This window comes from Pelodiscus sinensis, chromosome 1, assembly GCF_049634645.1.
Source record: "Pelodiscus sinensis isolate JC-2024 chromosome 1, ASM4963464v1, whole genome shotgun sequence".
In the NCBI taxonomy this organism is placed as follows: domain Eukaryota; kingdom Metazoa; phylum Chordata; order Testudines; family Trionychidae; genus Pelodiscus; species Pelodiscus sinensis.
In genome coordinates this window covers 254,304,418-254,330,244 of record NC_134711.1, presented here as the reverse complement: position 1 = coordinate 254,330,244, position 25,827 = coordinate 254,304,418, and the positions used below count along the sequence as shown (strand labels likewise).

General features: G+C 40.0%; 1 protein-coding gene across 4 annotated transcripts in view; it reads left to right on the top strand.

Annotated features, from left to right (window-relative positions):
* GPC5 (glypican 5) overlaps positions 1 to 25,827 on the top strand; it is a 955,140-nt gene that overhangs the window by 161,361 nt on the left and 767,952 nt on the right. For all 4 annotated transcript variants that reach the window (XM_006113650.4, XM_075918825.1, XM_075918826.1 and 1 more), the window contains exons 4-5: positions 3,354 to 3,487; positions 12,861 to 12,983. In XM_006113650.4, the coding sequence (XP_006113712.2) occupies positions 3,354 to 3,487; positions 12,861 to 12,983 (257 nt within the window). The remainder of the gene's footprint in view (positions 1 to 3,353; positions 3,488 to 12,860; positions 12,984 to 25,827) is intronic.

Below are 25,827 nucleotides of genomic sequence, written 5' to 3'. Positions count from 1 at the left end.
ACCACTCCAAAGCATGCTGGAGCTGGTCCCCTATGGATACTGCTGGGGGAGTCCATTTCAAACACCTTTGTTGAATGAACATGAAGAACACATCTTTAAGAATACCAGTTATGGAAAGAGATTACTGTCTTTTACTAAAAAAATCTATTCATTGCAGTTGAAGGCTTTTTCTGATTCTTGCCTTTTAGACTGAGCTAAGTAAGTACAATTTATAAAAGTCTTAAGTTATCCAGTAGTGTGTACAAAAAGAAGCGTATCTGATCCTGGTATGGTAATATTTAATTTAATAGTCTTAGATTTCTAAATCTTTAACAAATGGTATGGTCCTTTTAGTGAGGAATTCAGTCCTTAAACCTTGAATCATCAGGAGATTCACCCTTCTCATGAGTGAGAGGAATAGCAGGTCTCAGCTCACTATCTTATATTGCAGGAGAGGAAAATCTGCCCACAACCTTCCACCTAAAATAGGGACCCGTTCCCTTTTTAAATATTTTATTACTTGCCATGGTACTGTTTTGTGAGGAGTGGGGAAGTTTGGATGTGTCCCAACTTTGGAAGTTGGATCGTGAAAAGTGGGGCTTCTTGTCCCTCTTCCTTTCCTTTCCCATTTTTTTATGAACTTGCTTAAATCATTCCCATACTAGTAGGCTGCACCCTATGTTCACCAGCTCCTTCCCCGGCTGCTTTCACTTTCGCAGCCTGAAAGCGTGTGAGCATGTTGACGTTGGCTTGAGAGCATGATGACATCATTCTGTCACCCAGCAGGAAAATCTTTTATGTATATATAGAGAGATTATGTTAGTCTTTCAATAATACATTGGTGCATGCAAGTTATATGACCAGGACTCAAATGATATCTGATTGAGAGTTTGTCTCTTACTATGGCATATTTTCTATTTAATAAATATATATTGCCATAATTTGTATCTCAGTAACTAATAGGAATATGAGATATAATGATGTCATAACAGTGTCATATTAAAATGATAACAGTGCCAAATATTATTAAAGGAAGATGTGGGTTCATATTATTACTGTTTTATTGCATTTGTATCACTATAGCACCTAGGAGCCCTAGGCAATGACCTCATTGTGCTAGGCAATAAACAAATACATAACAAGCAACAAACAACAACAAGAAAACCAAAGGATGATCTTTACCTCAATACGTTTACAATTTAACTATAAGACAAGAGACAACAGGTGGATAAAGAGAGATGTTTGAGGACAATGAAGCAATATTGAGCATGATAGCAAGTTGTCTCAGCATATGTATTTGTATCTTTGTCAAAGAGCAATTTAACTTCCTTGGTGTTAAATAGATTTTATTATCTATATGGATGTAATTAAACTTACACTTTGCAAAACATCAATGCAAGTCTTCATCCTAGTTCATTGTGGGTGCATCTACATGGCACTGTTATTTCGAGATAACGAGTGTTGAAATAACAATGCGAGTATCTACACAGCTATTCCATTATTTCAAAATAATGGATGGCTTACTCTGAAATCTGTAAACCTCATTCTACAAGGAATAATGCCTATTACAAAATAGCTATTTTGAAATAAGGCACATGTGAATGCTCCACTTCTGCTTTCGAAATAGCCCTCACCAGGGCCATTCTAAATTATTCCCTCCCAGTGCCTCCTGGGGCTTTAAATCGAGAGAACACGTCTACATTAGGTTTCCCTGCAGTCTAGACTTGTTATTTCGAAATAAGCTATTTTGGAATAACTATTCCAGAATAGCTTATTTCAAAATAGGCATGCAGTGTAGGTGTACCCTGTATGATATAGTAACTGCACTGAACATATTGATCCAATACTCATAAAGAAATTATAGTTTTTAAATATTCCAAATTTAATTGAAATGGAAAAAGATTAAGTTGCTATCTCCAGCATTTATCAGGTATCTGAATTAACAATCTGATACCGAGGGTGTGTCTAGAGTACAGGGTCTTTTCGAGAAAAGTAGCCTGCGTCTAGCCTGCAGCCACATTCTTTCGAAAGTAAATTGAAAGAACGCGGCAGTTTTTTTGATCATGATAAACCTCATTTTATGAGGAATAACGCCTTTTTTGGAAAGTACTCTTTCAAAAAAAGGCACTGTTGAATGCAAACTATACATTTTCAAAAGAGCGTCTAGACTCTCTTTAGAAAAAGTGGCTCGCTTTTTTGAAAAATCTGCTTGTAGTCTAGATGCTGTCTTTCGAAAGAGGCTTTTTAGAAAGATTCTTTCGAAAGAAGCTTGTAGCCTAGACATAGCCTTAGTATTAGATAGGATACTGAATCTTCTAAATGTGTAGATCTTTCTGGAAAAATGCAATTAATTACATATTGATGAATGCTTCTGTCGTGATCATGAGGGTTAGCCAGCAGCCTGGGGACTAAGGGGTTACCTATGTTCCTTACCTAGCCAGGTGGAGTGGCCAGTAGGAATGTAGGTAGGAATTTCAAACTGGGACAAAGGAATTTTTGGTTTTTCCCTCCTTTGTTCTGGCAGCTCTCTTCAGCTATTGAGTGGGACAGACACTATGTCTCACTCCAAGAAAAGACTCTTTCTTCACTTTCTGTAAGAAGGTAAAGTTTAGATAAATCCTTTTCATTGTTTTATGGTTTGGGTATGGGATCTGCTGTCTGTGCATTTTTTAAAAAATGTTTTGGCTTCCCTTTGTAACTAAGTTCTAGGCCCATGGAGTTTCTCCATGATTATATTATTTTGTTACTTTTCCAACTAATCGTTTTGCTTGCAACAGGAATAGTGTGGTGATAATAAAAGTTTTCTCTTTTCCTTTTATTAACCTGGAATTGATTAATGGTGGTGCCCTGCTTTTTACTTTAGGGGTGAGATTTTCCCAAATGGTCTCTCCCCTGGTTTCTTTATTAATTTGGGTGATGGCAGCAGAGATTGTATCCCTAAAATCTAGGGTTTTAAGATTTTTGGGGGAAGTTTTATACTAAAGCCTGGTAGATAAGGTTTTGGGGTACACTTGCTGGCTCCCACTTCTGCATTTATCTTGCCATAGTGGGGAAAGAGCCATGACAGCTTCCTACTTGAGAACACCCAGGTATCTCATTCCTTCTTTGTGTGTCACCATTTGTATTTATAATGGAAGCAGTTAACACTCTTGTTTGCTGAATTTGGGTACATAAAATATGGATAGTTGATTTGAACACCCCCATACTCATTGGAACTCTAGCTAACCTTCCTAATATGGCCATGAGGTCTGGCCTTCATTCTTCATACAATCAGGGTTTTAATCAAAGTTAACATAAGAGGTAAGGTATTGTACTATTCTAAACTGGTGGCATTGTTTATTTATTTTCCCCCCACATGGCTTCTTTGTCTTTAGGTAAACAAGATATGTGGTCATCCTCTGAGAAAGCCGACGCTGTCCCCAGTTTGGTCTCCAGATCAGAACAAAGATAGTCAAGGGATGAAGATGTCTACAAGAGACAGTGAAGAAACACTGACCAACAGAAGAAAGTAAGACATTAGTTTTACAGCCAGAAAGAAAGAAGAAAGTAAGCCATTAATTTTACAACAGAATAGACTATATTCAATACAATGAAATGCATTAGCATAGAATAAGGGGCTGAAAAGAATGCAGTTTTACATTTCAATGGTACTTTATGCTCTATTAGATTTGTAAAATGTAGTCATTTTACAAAAACTAGATTTTTGTTTCCTGAAATAATGGATAAATGAGCAGGGACATTTCCCGTGGCTTGAAATATTTAGAAGAATTGACAATGCTGCTAAAACATCATCTGTATCCTTGTGTGTACAAGCGTGCACATATGCGCGAGAGAGCATGTATAATATACTTAATGGGCCTAACAATGTGGATTACCAAATGTGTCAAAAAAGTGTTTGTCCCTTTTATCAGTAGACAATTTGTATGATGAGGCGAGAGCTGAATTGATCACAAATAAGAGAATGAAATGGTTTGTTCTCACATATTTTCTAGCATGATAAATGTAATGACTGAGCATTTAGAGCTAAATCCAGAAGTCCTTAGGCTAAAATTCTATTTATGATGATGGGGCTTTTTGCCTATGCAAGGCTAAGTTAAAACAAAGTAGAAACTTCAGAATTTGACCCTTAATCATGACTAGTTATTATTATTCCCCTTCCTTATGAATGGAGTAAAAGAACTAATCATGACTAGTTATTATTATTCCCCTTCCTTATGAATGGAGTAAAAGAACTACTAGGTGAAGACATTACGGATGTGGGGAATGCTATAGCACTGCCAGATTTTTTCACCCCACACTTGGGTCCCAGATGCCAGCCCATGTCTGTCTCAGGGGTCTTGGCTTTGATGTCTCCTTGGATCCCAGCTGCCAGGGGCTCTACTGGCATCTGTGGTCCCAGCAGCTCTGCTGCAGGCCCCGGGGCACTGAGAATTGGACCAGGCTCTGCAGCCACCCTTGTCTGTGTCTCCAGCCTGGAGCAGTGAGGGATATGGACAGGGTAAGGAGAGGAGGAGGTGCAGCTCAGCACTTCCACACTAAAAATTGTTCTTGTGGCATTGTCCTACCTTAGCACCTAGTGGCCACAGTCAAGATATCATAGGAAGAGCCCCATTGTGTGTGGTATTATACAAAGACATGCACAAAAACTCCAACAGTTTCTGCCCTAAAGAGCTCACCATCTGTACACATAGGTAGGTAGGTAGATACATGGACAGACTCTACTGTTGGCTGGGTTGTTTTGTTTGTTGAAAAGAAGGAAAGCCTAAGGAGTCTAGGGAATAAGGCTTTAAGTAACAGGATCTCAAACTTAAGGGCCACAGGCCATCTATGTCCAGATCATTTTCACAATCTGGCCCAGGATTCCCTGTGTCCCAGGAGTCATGTCCATATCCATCCCTACTCCTTTCTGCCACTTCCCTGCCCTCTTCCCTCCATTGTACTTCTTCCCCAATTCCTGCTTCTGCCCCACACCAGCTGCTGTTTCTCCCCACCTCGGTAATCCTTGGGGCTGCGACCCTTGCGGGAGGAGGTGGAAGAGGTGGGGCAGTGATAGGAAGGGGCAGGGCTTAGGGGATGTGAGTGAACTTCTCTCCCAGGCAGCTGGGTCTCCCAGGCTGGATGCAAAAATGGTCTTGCCACACATAGGCCGCCACACCCATGTTAAGAGGACATCCGGCTAACTAAAATCATGCTAGGCCACTGATCTTGCCAGGCCAGAGAATGCTGGACTAGAAAGGTGCAACCTGTATGTCTTGCTAGCATGTGCTCTGTTCTTAAAGGGAGAGTGCATGTGCCTAGCACTGGCATGCGTATGTATGTATGTAGATATAGATATATAAATGCCTGCTGAAACCATAGGTGAATATTTTACTTTGCCATCTTTTTCCTTTTCACCTCTGTTTACCCTGAGGAAGGGAGCTGGAGCCAGTAGCAAGGATTATTTCCATTTTTGATTCATGGAGAGGAGAAGGCACTTACAGGCTTAGCTATTAGGCCAAGCTGGTATCACTCTCAAAGTGTTTTGGGTAGTGACAAGAGAATTGCTAGCACTGTATTCTGTGTGAGAGAAAGAGAGGCGGAGAAACTAGCTGCTTCAGCTAGCATAGGATCCTCTCTGGCACCATCTGCTGCTTTTTGCAGGACATTGATTAGGATGCTGCTTGCAATCTGTTCTCTCTTACTTTGTGGCTGTGTCTACATTGGCATCCCTTTCCGGAAAAGGGATGCTAATGAGACACTTCAGAATTGCAAATCCGCGGGGGATTTAAATATTCCTTTCAAGTAGGAATAAGGGATCCTCCGGAAAAGGGCTTATTTTCCGGAGAATCGCGTCTAGACTGGTGCTTCTCTCCGTCAAAAACCCTGAGCCAGAAAAAAGCAGCAGCCATGTAAATGCAAATGCCGCGGGGGATATTTAAATCCCCCGTGGATTTGCAATTCCGAAGTGTCTCATTAGCATCCCAATGTAGAGACAGCCTGTGTGTCTGGCAAGGTGTAAAATCCCTGGTTGTTTCCCCTAACAGTGACCCAAGGAGATACTACACTGTATTCCTTGGAATCTCATTGAAGCAAGTGCCAGTTAATTGAGTAAGACTTACTGGTAGGGTTGCTAGGTGTCCGGTTTTGAACCGGACAGTCTGTTATTTGAGCTTTCTGTCCGGGAAACAAATTGAGAAAATACTGGACATATAAATGTCCGGTATTTTCTAATTAAGTGAGTTTTATTATTATCATGAGTATCAGTATGTAGTTGTGTACTGCCTGGCTGGCAGACACGCTCACACTGCGTGAGCATGTCTACCAGCCAGGCAGTATGCAACTGTACAGTAGAGAAGAGGCGGGTGGGGTGGAGCCGGGGCAGGATGGAATCCCCGGGGCTAGACTTGCCCGTGCACCCTGCCAGGACCGTGCAGCACCCCGGGATCTGAGTGTGCCCTGGCCAGCCTCACTCCCTGCCATCCGTTTCTCCCCCGCTTTTCCCCCCACCCTGGTCAGCCCCATTCCCCCCCAACCCCTCCCAGCCAGCCTTGCTTCCTATTGGTTAGTTCCTTTCCCCGATCTCCCCCAATGAGCTCCACTCCGCACCTGCTGGTTCCCCCCTGGCCAGCCCTGCTCCTTCCAATCCCCTCCCAGCCAGCCCTGCTTCCCACCAGCTGGTTCCTCACCTCACCAGCCCTGCTCCCCGCCAGCAAGTTCCTTCCCCTGATCTCTGCCAGACAGCCCTGCTCCCCGCCAGCTGGTCCCCCCGGCCAGCCCCGCTTCCCCCCAGTCCCTTCCCGGCCAGCCCTGCTTCCCGCTGGCCTTTCCCCCCCATCTCCCCTGGCCAGCCCCGCTCCCCCTGACCTCCTCCCAGCCAGCCCTGCTCCCCTCCCGGATGGTCTGCCCCCCCTCCCCCCCACCCATCTGAGATCTAGTGTGTTCGGTATTTTTTTGAAATCATTTGGTAATCCTACTTACTGGTTCTCACAACAATTAATGCGCTATTGTATTGATAGATAGAACTGCAATTAAATTTTGGTGCCTTTGTCAACTCAAGCTAATTGTGTGGAAGACCTATGCATCCTTTGAAGTGCTGAGAGAGCACAATGGTAGGCACAGTTTAAGAACCTGAACTGACTAGAACAGAACAATGCTAACTTTTTTTTTTATAAGAGCCACCACTGTTGCTTAATATAAGTCCATTGTTTATCATCTGTTTTTATAAGCATTAATAACATATCAGGCTTTTCTCTCTGTGTGTGAACAATCAAGTAATTTCTACCTCTAATTCTCAAACTTTTCAGTGTGCATCAGAGATTGATTTGCAGACTACCTTACCTCCCATCCACTACCATGTGGACTGCCTCTTATCCTAGTCATGAGAATACCAATATTCCCATGGTAAATACAGCAGCTGCTTATGTGGAAATGTAAAATAACTACATTATGTTTTTAAAACTGCTCTGCTGTCGATTCTGTCTCTGAAGGGAACAACCATTTTCTGTCTTCCCGTGTACTACTGGCTACTTGTAGAGAAGTTGAGACAGTTCCTTTTCATTGTTTCCAGATATTTTTTTCAGACTTTGGCTGGGGTTAGTGGTTTCTCCCATTATGGTTAGTATTGGATCAATGCCCTAGATATCATTAGTAACAGGTATTTAAAAATCTTTATTAGTGTTGTAGTTTCCTAATGTACAACTCACAAATGACTGTTGAGATGGAATCTTCTATATATATTATATCTGTTATCTCTGCTGAAATAATTCTTATTGTCAGCACTAGTTAATCATTTAGACAGCTGGTATCCAAACCAATATTTTCTAATAATCAGAGACAACAGAAATAAAGCAAATATTTCTGTGCTTTTGATACTGAATAATCCTGCAGTTAATAAAGCTTACTTTTGTAACTATAAAACTAATATTAATAGATCTTCTAAACAATGTATATTTTTACCACTAAACATGAATAGCATCTAAATGTTAGAGCGGTAAGGGAATAATGCGGTCAAAACCGAACATTTCCACAGCTTTTTCAAATAAACAGATAAGCAAGGTCTGTAGCTTCTGATAACTATGATTACACATTTGTGTTCAGCTGCTACCATGGCATCTTATCTAGAAAGAGATTATTCAAAATTTGACATTTAAACTCTCTGCTCTTCTGTCTGCTTTGGTCAGACATCTAGAGAGGTTGAAATCAGTTGTTATTTCTCCATTAAGTGCAGTTTTGCCTCAGGACTTATTTACTAATAAACTGAGTAGTTGTCCTTTCTGAACAATTTGTCAAAAAAATCACTAAAACCTGTGTTCTGTATTGTGTATGGATTGATTGTGGTTCATTTGCAATTATGGCAATTATGTGGGTGAAGCCAGACAATCACTGTGCTCTTGGATGAGCTTACACAGAAAAATGACAAGGAGAAAACCAGTTGCTCAGGGGTGAACACTTTTTTCATGGAGTTAAAAATGTCTGATCTCCAGGGGAGCTGACAGACCCTCTGGGCAAGGTGGGGAGGGAGTGACTCCACACTCCCAGAAGAAGTATGGCTGTGGGCAGAAGGGGCAGAGCTAGGACAGCTAGCCCTCAGCAATGCCCAGACCATGTCTCCTAGGATTCTGGAGTATGCGGGAAATGGCTGCAGCAGCAATTTAAAGGGCCTGAAGCTCTGGACACTGTTGCAGTAGTAGTGGCTGGTTGCTCCAGGCCCTTCTGAATCGCCCCCTTTGCCCCACCTTGTTAGCAGGCTTGCTGACCTCTTAGTCAGTGTACCCTCTAAACTGCAGGGCAGCACAGCTTCACAGGTGATTAATCAACCCCCCCCCCCCCAGACAGAGGCTCATGGCCCCATGATGCAGTTTTTTCTGTCAAATCATTCCATAGGCTTCCAACGAAGTTTCTTGCTGTTTTTCAGCTGTCTAGTAAACTTTGTGCTCCTCATCTCTGCCTGAAAGCATGCCGGCCTCTCTTGTGATGAGCCTTATGCCCACAGTGCAGCTGATCCTACAGTATTTTATGAGCTTAATTTTTGAACAAGAATTCTTGGTGCCTGCCCTGCAGTTTGCCATGGAAAGAAACAATTCAAGATTGATGTTGGGATCCACAGAGCAGCATATGCAGGATGCAGACAGCAATCTTAATATTGTAAACTTTATACATAATATTACCATTCGACAGACATTCATCTTTATTATCCCAAGCATTCATATTCGTTAACCCTATTTCTATACTGTATATTATACTATGGCTGGCATGCTTACTCTCTGTAGTCTTCTTTCCACTGTTATGTTTTAAGCTTATCCTTCTCTGTTCTGTCCCAGCATTCTGTTGCTATTGCTGTCACTATATGATCCACTCTGCTGCTTCTTCTGAATTCTTTGCTCATTTAGGTTTCTTCTGATCTCTTCTGGGTCGTCTTCTGCTCCTGCTCCTATCTTTACTAACATTTGCCTGCCCGCGATCTGCCTTATGTACAGATTTTGGCCTGTTCTGATTGGCTTATATTTCAATGCTAGCATGAGCATAGCTATTCTCAAGTCACTTTCAGACCCCTTCTAATTGGTCCATATTTACAGATCAATCGTAACTCCTAAATCTGTGCAACCCTCACATGTTATTGGATTAAGTATGCCTGACTGATCCCTGCCTGCAGTGTTGGAGTGATCTTTATCTAATCTCAGTCCATATTTCTAATTGGCGGTAACACTTCACTGATAGACTGAATTGCTTGGAACGCTTAAAGTTACTAGACTTTTAAACTACAAAATATTGCCTTATTCAATATATTCTTATTTATTAATGTTATTGTCTACTGCTGCCTTCCTATTCCTTACCTATTTTATTTTATTTCAGTTTCCCCCTCCTTCTAGTTAATGATGGTAAAGCAATGTTTTTCAGTGCTGTATTTGGATATAATTGTGATGCAGTTATGAGATAATGAGCAGTGGCTGCAGAACAGTCGGAAGCACAAAGCCATATCCTTTGAACTGCATGTGGAGCTCACCCTTGCAGTGCAAGGACACCAAAATGAGAGCTGCCTTCATAGGGGAAAAGTGTGTGGCGAGAGCTGTGTGGAAGCTGGGAACTCCAAGCTGCTACTGGTCAGTCACAAATCAGTTTGGAATTGGAAAATCTACCTTGGGATTGATGTGATGAAAGTGTGCAGAGTCATGCATCGACTCCTGCTATAAAGGGCTGTGATTCTGGGCATCATGCACGAAATAGTGAATGGCTTTGCTACCATGGGGTTTCCTAAAATTGCCCTTGGGCAATAGATGGCACAGATATCCCAATTTTGACCCCAGATGAACTTGCAACAAGAGTACACCAACAGGAAGAGCTACTACTTTGTGGTATTGCAGCACTTCTTGAAATATATCCTCCTCATTTGCCTCCTTATCTGATGGAGGCACTCCAATGGTCTATAGGAGCTGGTCCTCAAAGGCAAATCTGCAAAAGCAAAAGAAACAATCTGAAGAGTCAGTATTGTGAGTGCACTTAGTCTTGAATCATAGTCTTGAATCATAAAAGCTACATACCCCTTTCTAACTTTCCTTGCCACAAGCATGCCACACAAGAGCACTAAATATGGTGTGTTCAGACTTGGGGAAGGAAGTAGTAAGATGGGAGATGGGGTCTGGGTGGTTTCAGAAAGGTATCACGACAAGCACTTATTCTAAATACCGGCACTAATTTCCACAAGTAATGGTGGTCAAAGCTGATATCTCACTACTGAGTATAATCAAAGATGCAAGTGTATATCTCCTGCATGCACATGAGCAATCTGCTCATAGGTGTAAATGTCCTTCCTCTGGATGTGAGCTCTGACTGCCCAGACTCCTCTCCCCACGTATCCCCCTGGATCCAGCAGCTTTGGTTTATTCTAGAAGAGAGCTCATTTGGAGCTGTCATAGTTAGCAACAAATGAGAAGATGCTAAGTAAACTCTCTTTGCCAAATTTAAAATTTCAAGAATTCCTGAGCCTTTAAAGGGGGAAGGGTGCATGCCTGTGTATCTGGCTGCAGGACAGCAGAGTTTAAACTGCTCACTTGAGTAGTTATGATGAACACCTGGAGGTCACTTAAAGCAACATAAGCAAGTGTGGTATATACCCTGACACTGTGTTGCTCTATCTTTTCCACAAAAAGCTCTGTGCTATCTGTCATGGTGGTCTCATTATCTCATCATAGCAGGGGAGTTAATTTGGGAGGAGCATTACCATGTGCACACTGTCACTGTTCTGTTGACAAAACCCTGTAGTGTAGATACAGTCTAAACTTCATTACTTTGCGGAATTCTAAAAATCATGGTTTTAATAAAGATATTGGGTTTATGGCTCATTACAGTTTATTATTTATGGCTGTAACCCATTGACACCCCTTTTCTGTTCTATCACTGCATTGGGGCTAACATGCGATGGTGCATTGAATAGTCTGAGAATGTGTTAACTACTTGTCTTAAATAATCTGTTCCCCACTTTGTGACACTCTGAGTACCTTTCCCCAGACCCATGGAAGAGCAGAACTTGTTCAATAAAAGAAATTACCTCTTCCATCTTGTGTCTCTAGATAAAATCATCGTTTTTTAAATGACTGACTGTATACAAACATTTAATTTTCTTTGCTTTCATTTAAAAATGGATAGCACTTATTCCTCATACTCTTTTTTGAATGTCATGTTGTCCAAGTACAGATAAATGCATAATGCATTTGTAGCATAATTTTGTCTATCTCCAACCATTGGGCAGAAGTTAACAGCGTTATGCCTGTTGGTTTGCAGGACAGTGAATATTGCATTGATGACTTTCTTCATATCTGTAGGACATAGATAATCTCACATAGTGTGAAATGTTGAATCATAACAGATACATATTTATATTTTCACAGCAGGTATGAGTCTTGCATGGAGAGATTTTCATTACATTAGAAAGTAGTTTATAAAAATGAATATAATAGTCCACTTACTTATTAGTATCCAATAATTTAATAGGTATTTATTTGTTTGATTTAACTACTCAATGTGTCCCAGTTCTAGGCAATTTGACAATTATTTAAAATAAATATGTATATGTAAACAAATACTCCAATAGCATAACATGCCAAAAATTTTGAAATAAATTATCCAAACAGTATTTAAACAGCCAAAAATATCATCTCCACCATAAACCTGTTTTACCCAAAATTTCATCTCCCCATTATTCCTTAATTAATAGATAGTCATTGTATCATAGCTTGAAGCCAGGAAAAAAGCTATTGAATATTAAATACTTCTTAAAATCAGGACATCTATGAAGGTGACTAAGTATTTAGACTTGTGTTTTTTGGAATACTGGCTTATTGATACACATGTGTTGCTTCCCAGAGCAGCAGTAAGGAAAGGATTGGAAATGAAGTGAGGTGAAAATCAAGAAAGTAATTTTACAGACCATCAGTTTGTGATTTGTAGATCCCTGCAGATCTATGGATATCTGTTTTGTATCCGTGGATGTGGATTTGTGGCTCATTTTGTATATGTGGATACAAATTTTGTATCTAGAATCCTGCAAATTTGTGGATATCCATTTTATATTTTTGGGTATCAGCAGATGTGCATGTGGGTATCCTTGGATCACTTTTGCAGATGTGACTGCAGATATAAATTTTTTTATTCAGGCAGAGCTCTAGTGATTTGGTTTGATTTTCACAAAGGGTAATGTTAACTTTGTAAGCTATTAAGTAGTGTTTCCTTCAGGGCACTTAATGTATCTAGAAAAGATATTGATGAATTGACTAATAAATGCAAGTCAACAGAGTGACAAAAATGGCACATTCTTTGATTTCTTGTAACAATGTGTAATAGTTTGATTGCTCAGTATTGCCATGTTAATTATTTTTCCTGTGATTTTGTTTGTTTGGTTTTGGTAGAGAATTTGTGAACAGTCTGCGACTATTCAAGACATTCTATGGAGGCCTGGCTGATCATCTGTGCATCAATGAGTTAGCAGCTGCTGATGGGCTAGCCTGTTGGAATGGTGAAGATGTAAAAAGGTACTTCTTCATTCTGTTATCTATAAGAGTACTTTTATATTTTTATACTTATATTTTCTCCAAGCTTCTTTCCTGGTAGAGTAACATTGAATATTGTTATTTTGGTTAAGAACCATTGCTTTAGGAAAATATTCCCCCTATCAAACTTGAAATTCTAAAATCTGTCCATATCTTTCTTTCGAGAAAATATGAAGCTCACTGGTCCTCCAGTGTTTTGAGTTGTCCATTTCTCAGGCCCAGTCTGGTACTTGTTGACTATTGAGAAAAGGTAGGTTTATCATTTGCAATAGTAAGTCAGCAGCAGGATAGGATTTTTGTTTGAGGATGTGAAAGTTCAAAACTGGTATGTTTAAAAATCCCTTTAGTATTAAGAGCAGACAACACATTTCAACCATTCATTTAAAACTTTCTTTGACTGTGAGGACTAACTTAATTCTTGGTGAATATAGCTTCTCATGAGAATATTAAAAGTTAAGATACTAAGATAAACTGTTTTAAAGGCGAAACAAATTATTAAGCACTGGCTTGGGAGCAGTCATTCGCTAGCAGTATTACAGACTGATCTTAGCAAACTACCAAGCTCCTGGAAGTAAATCTTTGGAACCAATATATTTCACAGTGCACAAAACAAAAGCATTTTGGATGACAAGAAGGTTTTCAGGAAACTATAGTTAATTCCTCTATTCTTTCAAGTCCCAAGACAAGCATAATTTTCAACAAGAATTCTTGAGGAAGACAGGGGTTGAAGCATTAGCTAATTAATTATAACCAGTGTTTGTAAGTATTGTCTGCTTTTAGTACAAAACTGAGCTAGTGCAAAATAGAGTAAAATTAGCTTTTTATCTGTATATCAAAAGTCTATACATGTTGTCTTGTTCAGGTCACAAAGAACTGTCTTACCATTCCTCTTCAACAGGAGTTAGGTTTGCCGTTACTAAGCTGTGTGTCAGCCCCCTTGATGCAGGATCCTGTCTTGCCAGCAGGGCCACAACAATGGTGGGTCAAGCGGGGCACATCATAATCAGGAATGCAAAGGCACAATAATTAGAAATGATAAGCTGTGAAAGTAAAGAGCGCAACATGTGCTAACCTAAGAGGGGGGGCAGAATTAATATGTTGATCCCGGTGCAAAAATACCTAATTCTGGCGTCACCAAACTCCTCAGATCTCTGCCAGTCCCAAGCTAGCGTAGCAGCTAACAGTCAATGAGCCCCAATTCCCACTTTCTCCAGAAATGTTTCTGTAGTGTCCCGGCCTCTCCTTGCATGCTCTCAGACATTATTAAGTTCTCTGCCTCCCAAAGAGTTGAAGCATTCACCAGCGTGTTAGCTCAGCTGTGGACATCACCCTTCAGTTTAATACACAACCCTGAGATGAATTTGAAATAAAACAAGCATCAAAATAATAAATATTTAAGGCATACTAAGTAAGAACAGAAGGCACATATGATTACCAGGAAAATAAAACATGTTTTGGAGTAACTAAAATGTAAGGAGGCCTTTGTCTAAGCAGGTTTCTCACATATATTCAGTTCCAACTATTTTATGTTTTTAGAGCCAAAGCATGCATTATGAACTGAAAGGTGTTGCTCCCAACATTTGTCCCCAAGGTGATGGATGCCAAAACAAGTTTCTTTGCCTGGGTATATTTCCAAAGTATGCTGTCTGTTTCAAGAGCCAATAAGTCTTCTTAGGGGTGTGCAAGCTCCATCCCCTGGAGTGAGTGTTAAATGCCTTCCTCATATTTGTTTAGCTTGGTTGCTGGCATTTAACTTACATATAAATGTACTTTTTATTATCCTCTGAGCTATTACCTGGCTCAGCTTACATTGGAGACACAGGAAAGCTTACATTGGAGATACAGGTGAAATAACATTCCTTTGTCTAGGACAGGTGGGGTTGCCTACTTGCAAAATACCATTTAGGGACATATTTCCAGCACACATCTATAATCCTTTGTGGAGAACCTGTGTGTAGATCGTGCAATAGTTATCCATTTGCATATTATATCAGACATGAAATCTTTTAGACATAGATTATGACAACAGTGTGTTGGTGCAGTGTGTGTGTGTCAGGCGTGATGTGAGTTATGCTGTTCCCTCTGCCAGCTTTCATTGAGGAGATTTCCCTCTTCTCTGGTCACACTATAAGAGGATGTCAGAGAAGCAGTACTTTTATCTTTAAATATGTTGCAGAGAAACATTAGGTTTAACAGGGGGAAGTCTAGAAGGTGAGGTATGTCATAGCTTTCTTGATAGTGGAGCCCCGGCCCTCTCATTCCAGTGGGCTCCGCCTCAGGGTCCTGTAAGGACTACCAAATATCCATTATCCAAGGGTGCCTTAAGGCTGTGTTCCTAGCCACTTTCTGCTACTCATTCTCTTGTCAAAAACTTGCAATCTGTTGCAAAGTAGTGAGAGAAAGGTCCCAAGGGAACTTCAGCCCCACTGGGTTCAGTAGACCCTTCCTCTCCAAGAGAAGGTTTCTGCATTGGCCTTCCTCTCTCTCTCTCTGCCTTGTCTGGACTGTTTGGCGCCTTCTTAAGCTCTGCCTCTGGCTGGAGCATGCTCTGCAGGTGTAGCTGGAGGATCTCACTTATGCACAGAGTGGCTCCTTAACACTTTAAGTCCTAATGCAAGGTTTATGCATATAGTCACAGACCCCATTCTAGAAAACACACACACACATACTTACATTTACTTTGTGACTAGTCTCCCTGGTCACAGTGGGATTACTGTGCTTGAAGCCTAAGAGCTTGTTGAAGTCAATTCAAGTCTTTCTCCCAAACCTTTATGAAAATCATCACCTATGGATTATATATTTTTTTTCTTTTGCTTTAGTCTCAGGTCCCATCCCAACCCTGCCTCCTGTGACGTTTGTTGTCTTCCTTCAAATAAAGTAAAAGCCATTCAATCAAAGTTATGATGATGCAGATATGAAATGAGAATTTGTATGCTACTTCAAACTTTAGAAGTGGCTGAATTTCTGATGTCATTACTTCATATTGCTTATTGTTTTATTCTTAGTGTTACAACCTCTTTGCCAAGTGTCAAGTATGATAATACACAATCACTCATTTTAAAATTAAATATGAATGGATCCTTTAGTTTTTACATAGGATAAAACTCCCAATGAACTGTATGCCCCTGTATTATTTTAAACTAATGATACTTGACCAAAATATATCATTAGTACAGTGATGACTCAGTGTTCTGTTGACATTTCAAATACATATTGGTAAGAAGCAGCTATAGATCTGGTTTTAGTTATGCTTTAGCTTTCTTGTTGTTCCTAATATCCCCATATCTATCTGATCTTATACTCTTCTACTTTGGCAATCGTACGCTGTAAATTGTTGGGTTTTCTTAGTAATTATTTTTGCAATATAGAAAAACATTTTGAGTTTACATGGCTCACACCTAAAGTTATAGATTTCAGCAAGAATTTTGAAACTCCACCTCTCAAACTAACTGATTAGTTGAAAAGAAGGGGCTGTTTGATTCACATTAGCTTTTTCACTTTACGAGTTGAACTTCCTTGGTCAGGCAACATCTGTGGTCCTGCATAATTTTAGTTAGCCAGATGTCCTCTTATCATGTGGGTGGCCAAGTTTCCTGCAGTCCCATAGTTTGTTTACAGTCACCAGTCACCAGTTCTGGCTTTTATTATTCTGTGCTGTTGTTTAGCTGTAATTTACCCCTAAATGTCTCTTAAGCACCCAGTAATCAGTGGAAGTTTTGGTAATGCTGCTTGACAATACTGACCTCCTGGAGTTCAGCAAATTCTCTGGCACCATTCAGGATCAGAGGATGCTGGATTAGAGAGGCTCAACCTGTAGTTTGGTTTATTTTCTTGTTTGTTTTGTTTTTCAAGTTTGGGTGTAAATTTTAGACTCAATTTTCTGTAAAAAACTGACAGTGCCTAAGAGCATAACTTTCAAAGGATGAAAAGATGCTGACTTTAATGGCGACGGGGCATAGAAGTTGGTTCAGAATGTCAGAAGATGTTGACTGTCCTGTGAACTCATTGAAGCATGTCTTGGTGATATGGTTAAAACTAAGCTTTTTCATGATTTTATTGCAAATGCCATTTACTTTAGGTCAATGACTAGAACAAAGGATGACATTCCAAAGGGTCTATGTACATTAAATGTTATGCCCTCCTTTCTTTGTAGAAGAGGTTTCCAAGTATTTAAATCCCGGGCTTCATTTGCAACTTCGAATGCCTACATTAACCTCCCTAGTTCAAACTAGGGAGCTAGTGTAGACATATCCTAAGATATTTATTAATAGCTTGGGTGCCACAGTGGCACATTCAAACAAGCCACACGAACTCAGTGCTGGTGCAAAACACAAAATTAATTCTGCTCATGGGAGGAAACTTTTAGAAGGAACACTTCCCCCAGCCTCTTCCACCCCTTCATCCCCCCGGAGTTAATGTGACACACATTGGGTTAATGTAATTGCAGGATAGTAGCATAAGGGGGGTTTGATTGGGGCCAAACTCATCCCTATTGGTAGGAGGATGGTGGGAAAAGTTCTTAGAGGGGGTCACATGACACCTTTTACTTCTGATCATGTGTCCATCTTGACCCCAAGAGTGTTACCTCCAGAGGCATAGCTAATGGGGGGTCAGGGCGTGGTTAACAAGGGCCAGGGGGTGTAGTCTCTTTTTGCCCTTGGAAAAATGTTGTATGAAAATGTCACTCCTGCTGCCTATAAAAGGCAAATAAGCTCAAACCCCTCCTCCCCCCATAAGAACAGCCATACCAAAGAAAGGTTCATCTAGCCTAGTATCCCATCTTCCAACAGTGTCAAATTCCAGATGCCCCAGAGGGAGTGAACAGGTAATCATCAAGTGACCCTCTTCTGTCATCCATTTCTAGTCTCTGACAACAGAGTCCAGGAACAGCATTTCGACCCATCCTGGCTAATAGCTATTGATGGATCTAACTCCCGTGAGTTTATTTAGTTCTTTTTTGAGTCCTGTCCTCTGGCAAGGAGTTCCACAGGTTGACTCTGTGCTACGTGAAGAAAAACTTGCTCTTGCTTTAAACCTGCTACCTATTAATTTCATTTGGTGATCCCATGTCTTATGTTATAGGAAGAAGTGAATAACTTTTCCTTACTCACTTTTTCCACACCAGTCTTTTTATTCTCTTTCCATACAAAACACTTGAAATTATAGGCAATTCATTTTGTGTCCATAAATTATATTTTCCATAAGCTTCCTTTCTAATTTAACATATCTGCAAGAAATACTGTTATAATGATAAATGCTGGTTAAAAAAACCCTCAATTCTCATTGTTAAGATTTATGTAAATCTTGTAATATTCTTTATCTTCCCAGACTGGAAATGTACATAATTAGTCAACAAAACCTGAATTGTGCTTTTATACTAGGGGTGTGTCTAGACTACATCCCTCTGTCAGCAGAGGAATGTAAATGAAACACTTTGAAAGTGCAAATGTGAATGCAAATGTAAATATCCCGCACTTTGTTTGCAGAATCACATAATGGTGGCACTTTCGAAAAAGTGCTATTTCGAAATGAAAACTGCAGTCTGGATGCGGTTCTTTTGAAAACAGGGCACTTTTCGAAAGATCCTGTAAACTTCATTTTTCGAAAAAGCGTCTAGGCTGCGGTTTCAATTTTGAAATAGCACTTTTTCAAAAGAGTGCCATTACGTGATTATGCAAATGAAGCACAGGATATTTAAATCTTCATTTTCACTTTCTAAGTGCTTCATTTACATCCCTCTGCCGACAGAGGGATGCAGTCTAGACACACCCTAAAATATGTTATTCATTTTCCTTTTTTGATGAATATTAACACATAAGTCACTTTTCAGTGTGTTGACGTTAGTGAAAATTGTTCTTGAATGTTCTCATAGAGCAAGGAAGAGTTGCTTTGGCGTTTTTTTTTGGTTTGTTTTTTAATTTGATTGAACATTATAACAAATTGCTTGCTTCTAAATCCAAGAATCTGAAGCATGGTGAATAAATGTATTGAAAATGAAGGATGTCCCCTATTAAATCATAACAAAGGGCGGGTAATAGGAATTCCCCAGAGTGGTAAGGACTAGAAAAATAAGAGGAAGAAAGATGACCAATAAAATGCTGGGATATTTAGTCTTTTCCTTCTTCTCTGGAATATATTCAGATGTGATGCCTAGTTTTAGTCTGTCAAAAATGTTTAAAAATTAATCACAAAGTTAACATCATTAATCAGTTTTAGTCACACTGTTACACTGTACTAGAGTATCGGTTTAAATCTGTTATACATATTTTGCAAGTTTCTCTACATTTTTGAATATATTGATTTCAGTTACAACGCAGAACACAACGGGCAGAGCGTTGACTTGTATTTTATTATTTTTTATTACAAATATTTACTCTGTAAAAGATCAGCTTGTGGATTGCATATTTTTTAAGCATGTGAATGTTTAGCATATCTAGCATGTAAAAACTCTGCAATACTGGTTACAAACAGTGCCACGCAAATGTCTGTTCTCCCTTTCAGATGATATTGTAAATAAGAATCAAGTAGTATTATCTTTGATAAACGTGAACAAACGTGTTTGTCTTAGCAATTGGCCAACCAAGAATTTGTACTGAATGGACTTGCAGGCTATAAAGTTTTATACTACAGTATTTGTGTGAGGTGAATTAAAAAATACTACTACTTTTATATTTTTGCAATGCAAATATTTAATACAAAATTAAAAAAAACCCTATAAAGTGAGCATTGTATACTTTGTATTTTGTGTGGTAATTGAAATCAATGTATTTGAAAATGTTGAAAAACATCCACAAATATTGTTAATAAATTTGAATCAGTATTCTATTTTTATGTAATAGTGCAATTACAATTTAAATGAATGATGATGAATTTTTAATGAACTTAATATGTTTTGAATCAATGGCTTGAGTTAACTGTGATTGACAGCCTTACTTGTTTTGTAAACCAAGTATTGTTTAACTCCTTTTTTAAGTTAGAGCCTTTATTTGTGGATTGTTTTCTTCTTGTTCTCTACATAGCTGCAGAAACTGAAATGTAGCTCAGAATTTAGAGTATGTGTCCTGATGAAACCAGGAGCTGTTGCTGTGGTGATTGGAGCTGCTTAGCCATATTATGGTATAAAGTGTTCCAAGTCTGAAAATATTTCACCTCCTTTACATTAAAGGCAAGCAAATCTCATGTTTTTTTCAACTCTGTAGCATACTTGAAAACCAAACCCAACATAAAACAAATGATCATGCAGCTTGGGGGCTTATAGTATGTAGACGATTTGTGTGTCCTTGTCTGACTGAAATTCTCATAAAAGAAGTAGCATCTAATTGGATTCTGTTTTGATATATAGGGTACTCTTCATGTAATGAATTTTATATAATACTACAATAAGACCTTTTTGCATAGCTAATTTCTGAAACATTAAACATTTCTGAAAGACAAGCATTTATCACATCCAAATACTGCTATAATGGGACTAAATGAATTATTTAAGCAGTATTTGGGGCTATGGCAGTCCTTCTCTGGGGGCCTTTGTCACTGGAGTATTCACAATAGTCTCATATAAATGTTCGCAGCTTACCAGTCCCAACAGGTAGCTTTTGAACAGAAATGATTGCACAACAGTTTAATACTGGTAGGGCTTATATATGTTTTTGTAGGTGTGTTGGTTCCCTTACAGAACAGACTCTGAAACTACAGAGCTTATTGCAGCCTACCTATGTTGGATAGCCTTGTAGGGCAGATGCAGAGAATGCTAACAGAAGAACTTTATCTGTCCGTATATGAGAACACCATCTCTGTGACTAGCATTGGCTATGTCAGTGGCAGCACTCTTTCATCAACATAGCTGCATTTACACCAAGGATTATATCAGAATATCTGTATCACTCAGGCATGTGGATTTTTTTCATATCGCTGACCAATCTAGCTACGCCAACATAACTTCCAAACACAGACAAAGTTTCTATAATGACAACTGATGCAGAGGAATCTTGTTAGCTTCCTTTCAACACCCTTATATATGTTATCACAAAAGCTGATTGGGAATTTCCTGATGTGTTTTAATGAAAAAATGCTGAATCCGCAAAACCAAAATGCTTAGCAGAAATGGTTCACTTTTGAGAAGTTTTTGCCATGTTCTGGTGGACAGGAAAAATAAGTAACAGAGCAGAGAACATTTTTGAAAGGCATCTAACTGATTTAGGAGTCTATTTTATTTTTAAGTGTTTGATGGCTAGATCTGAGGGGACTTAATTACTGAAGTCCAATAGTAAGATACCAGTGAAATCTTAAAAAAAGCCAGTTCAGATCTGCTTAGCACAGAAGGGTTTAAGTTCCTTAGGTGCTGACATTTCCGTTGATGAACCTACACAATACTGCCTAAGTCCTGATGCTGCTGACCTGCTTGCAATCCAGGCTTGCACTTAAATCCCAGGAGGATTCTCAAACTAGCATTCTCCTGCCTGACTCCTCACTTGGGCCTGAGTTTTCAGGTGTTGTTAGAGGGCTGCCGGATGTCTGGTATTGGCCTGGACAGTCCGGTACTTGTGGTCTCTGTCTGGTAAAAAAAACTCCAGAAAATACCAGACATGGAAAATGTCTGGTATTTTCTGATTTCTTGAACATTCTTCCCCTGCTGCATCTGGTGGGGGAGCGTGGGATTTAAAGACACACGGTTTTTGTTTTTGTTTTTGTTTTTTTGCTCAACCAACTTTTTTCCCCCCCACCATGTTTGGTATTTTTAGTGAAAGTATCTGGCAACCCTACTCATGGATTGTATCTCAAACAGCTGGGGATAACCAGACTGAGAAGTTGGGATGTGCATATGACCCTAGGGTGTGTCTAGACTACAGGGTTTTGTCGACAAAAGTGGACTTTTGTCGACAAAACTAAACCTGCGTCTACACTACCGCTGAGTTCTGTCGACATAATGTCGACAGAACTCAGCAGTTTTGTCAACGCTGGTAAACCTCATTTTACGAGGCATAATGCCTTCTGTCGACAGAGTTCTGTCGACAGAAGGTGTTATTGCATCTAGGGTTGTGTCTAGACTACAGGGTTTTGTCGACAAAGCAGCTTGCTTTGTCGACAGAACTGAATGTAGTCTAGACGCTCTTTGTCGACAGAAGCTTTGTCGACAGTATCTGTCGACAAAACTTCTGTCGACAAAAGCCTGTAGTCTAGACATACCCCTAATTATAAATTAACCAGTAATCAGCACATATCTGGATCATTGAAGACCATGTTTTGAATTCTCAATTGTCCTAATATGGAGCAAGGACTTGAATGCAGGTCTCCGGTCACCCACATGGGTGTGCCAACCCTCAGGGTGTAGGGTTTTCTGGAGTAGAATCAATATCTCTTGTATTAAAACATTCCATTTTGTATTAAAACATTAAATATTCTCTGGGCCAGAGAGAGCCTGATTCTATTGCCTGTAGATATGAGAGTCCAAAGTTAAAGTTCCTGATGCAAAACGGGAATTTGAAAACAGTTCTTCAACATCCAGGTGAGCACTCCTACTAGTGGGTTAAGGCCAGAAGGAACTATTATGGTCATTTAGTCTGACCTCCCATGTTGCATGAAGCATAGATCTCAAAATAATTCAAAGAGCCTATAATTTAGAAAAGCATTCAATCTTGATTTTAAAATTGCCTATGATGAAGAATGCACCACAATCCTTCGCAAACTGTTCCAGTGATTAATTACTCTCTCTATTAAAAATGTATGTCTATTGCCAGTCTGGATTTGTCTAGCTTCCACAGTCTAACAGTAATTGGACTGTTTTATATTGTCTTTAGGACCTGTATCTTCTCTTTCCAACATGCAGATGGTGCTGGGATTCTTTGGGTTCTGCAGGAGTAGTTGCCATAATGGTGAGAGAGAGTGGGAGCTCATAGGGCTCTAGATGGCAGCTCATAAAAATGGTGAGAGACTTGACACACATTACTGTATGTGTGGCATTCAAGTTAAAGGATATACTGCTGCTGTTCTGCATCTGGAGGTCTTACATAATACATTGAGCATTGTCTGAAGAATTTAGTCCTGTAAGAACATAGAGAAAAAAAGAGGAGTTATTCATTGAGAAGCCTTTGGCCATTATCTTTGAAAAATCATGGAGATCGGGAGAGATCCCAGATAATTGGAAAAAGGCAAATGTAGTGCCCATCTTCAAAAAAGGGAAGAAGGACGATCCAGGGCACTACAGGCCAGTCGGTCTTACCTCGGTTCCTTGAAAAATCATGGAAGGAACCTTAAGGAATCTATTTTGAGGCACTTGGAAGAGAGGAAAGTGATCAGGAATAGTCAGCATGGAATCACAAAGGGCAAGTTGTGCCTGACCAATCTGATTAGCTTCTATGATGAGGTAACTGGCTCTGTGGACATGGGAAAATTGGTGGATGTGATATACCTTGACTTTAGCAAGGCTTTTGATACGGTCTCCCACAATATTCTTGCCAGCAAGTTAAGGGAATGTGGATTGGATAAATTGACGGTAAGATGGATAGAAAGCTGGCTAGAAGGCCAGGCCCAGCGGGTAGTGATCAATGGCTCGATGTCAGGATGGAGGTCGGTTTCTAGCGGAGTGCCCCAAGGTTCGGTTCTAGGACCGGTTTTGTTCAATATCTTTATTAATGACCTGGATGAGGGGATGGATTGCACCCTCAGCAAGTTTGCAGATGAACTAAGCTAGGGGTGTGGTTTAAAGTAAAAGGTTCAGAATGTGGCTAGCCCCAGGGAGGCGCAGAAACAGGCAAACTATTACTAAATATCTTTTAAACTTTTATTAAAGGGATTCTACGTATAAATTATTATTTTATCAATTTTTTACATACGTAGGCACCAAATAATTATTAGAATGACCAATAAGCAAAATGCAATACAGTAAAGAATTTTCTTTGAGGTTTCTGTAAATCCCAATAGTTGTTAACAAGGGACCAGGGATTATTAACAGTTACATTTACATCAGTCTTACTTATAAGACTAATCATTTATCTAAAACTCTTAACACTACTACTTAACAGTACCTCTAAACAATTGCAAATAACAATACTTATGTTTAACAGACACACGAACTACAACAATAACAACAACATATTTGGTATTCGTTATGTTTGGTATACATTACGCTCTACAGGAACTCTTTTGGTTCGGTGAGCGGGAGGTGGCCCTCGGGTGATCAGTCCTCGGACCTGGCTCATATTCTGGCTCATATTCTGCCTTCCAATGATGGCAATACGCGCGAGAGGCCTGGCCAGCAAAGACCCTGCTTTCACAAGGGGGAGAGGTAGATACAGTTGAGGGCAGAGATAGGGTCCAGAGTGACTTAGACAAATTGGAGGATTGGGCCACAAGAAATATGATGAGGTTCAACAAGGACAAGTGCACAGTGCTGCACGTGGGATGGAAGAATCCCAAGCATTGTTACAGACTGGGGACCAGCTAAGTAGTAGTTCTGCAGAAAAGGACTTGGGGGTTACAGTGGATGAGAAGCTGGATAGGAGTCAACAGTGTGCCTTTGTAGCCAAAAAGGCTAATGGCATATTAGGTTGCTTTAAGAAGAGCATTGCCAGCAGATCCAGAAATGTCATTATTCCCCTTTATTCGGCTCTGGTGAGGCCACATCTGGAGTAGTGTGTCCAGTTCAGGGCCACCTCACTACAAAACGGATGTGGACACATTGGAGAGGGTCCAGCGGAGGGCAACCAAAATGATTAGGGGGGCAGGAGCATATGACCTATGAGGAAAGGCTGATGGAGTTGGGTCTGTTTAGACTGCAGAAGTGAAGAGTGAGGGGGGATTTGAAAGCAGCCTTCAACTTGGATCAGGAGGCCATCTGTTCATGAATGTGGCATGGCACCTGTTCTAGACAGGGTTACTCTCCCCTTGAAAAAACAGATATGCAACTTGGGAGTCCTCCTGGGCCCTTTTTTAACATTTGAAAATCAGATTTCTTCAGTGGCCAGGGGTGCCTTTGAGCAACTTCATTTGATCCACCAGCTGCGACCCTTACTGAACAAACATGACTTGGCCACAGTAATCCATGCTCTTGTTATATCCTGACTGGGTTACTGTAATGCACTTTATGTGGGACTGCCTCTAAAGAGCCTTCGGAAACTTCAACTGGTTCAGAACGTGGCTGCTCGAGTTTTAACTAACACTAGTTATATGGAGTACATTATGCCAGTGCTTCGGCAGCTACACTGGCTTCCGGTATGTTTCCGGGCACAATTTAAGATTTTAATTCTGACCTGTAAAGCCTTAAATGAGTTGGGTCCAGGGTATCTGAAGGACCGTCTTCTCCCATATGAACCTGCCCGGGGATTGAGGTCAGCTGGGGAGGCTTTGCTTCATGTTCCCCCACTTGTGGAGATAAGATTAACATCTACACGGAACACAGCATTCTCAGCTTTTGCTCCTAGGCTGTGGAATTCTCTTCCTTGGGATATTCACATGGTGCCAAGGCTAGCATTGTTACTTGTGCTTTTATTAATGTTTGAGTCCATATGTGTGTGTTCCTCCACTCTATATGTTTTTAGCTGGTTATGTCCCTCTGAGATCTCATATTTTAAATTTACATATTTTAAATTTTTATATATATTTGTATTTTTTTGTTTGTTCTTGTAAGCCGCCATGAATATTTTAAATAGAAAGGCAGGGTAAAAATATTTAAATACAAATACAAACTTCCTGAAAGAAGGTTCCAAAGAGGATGGAAAAAGGCTGTTCTCAGTAGTGACAGATGGCAGAACAAGGAGCAGTGGTTTCAGGTTGTGGTGGGAGAGATCCAGGTTGGATATTAGGAAAAAGTATTTCACTAGAGGTATGTCTA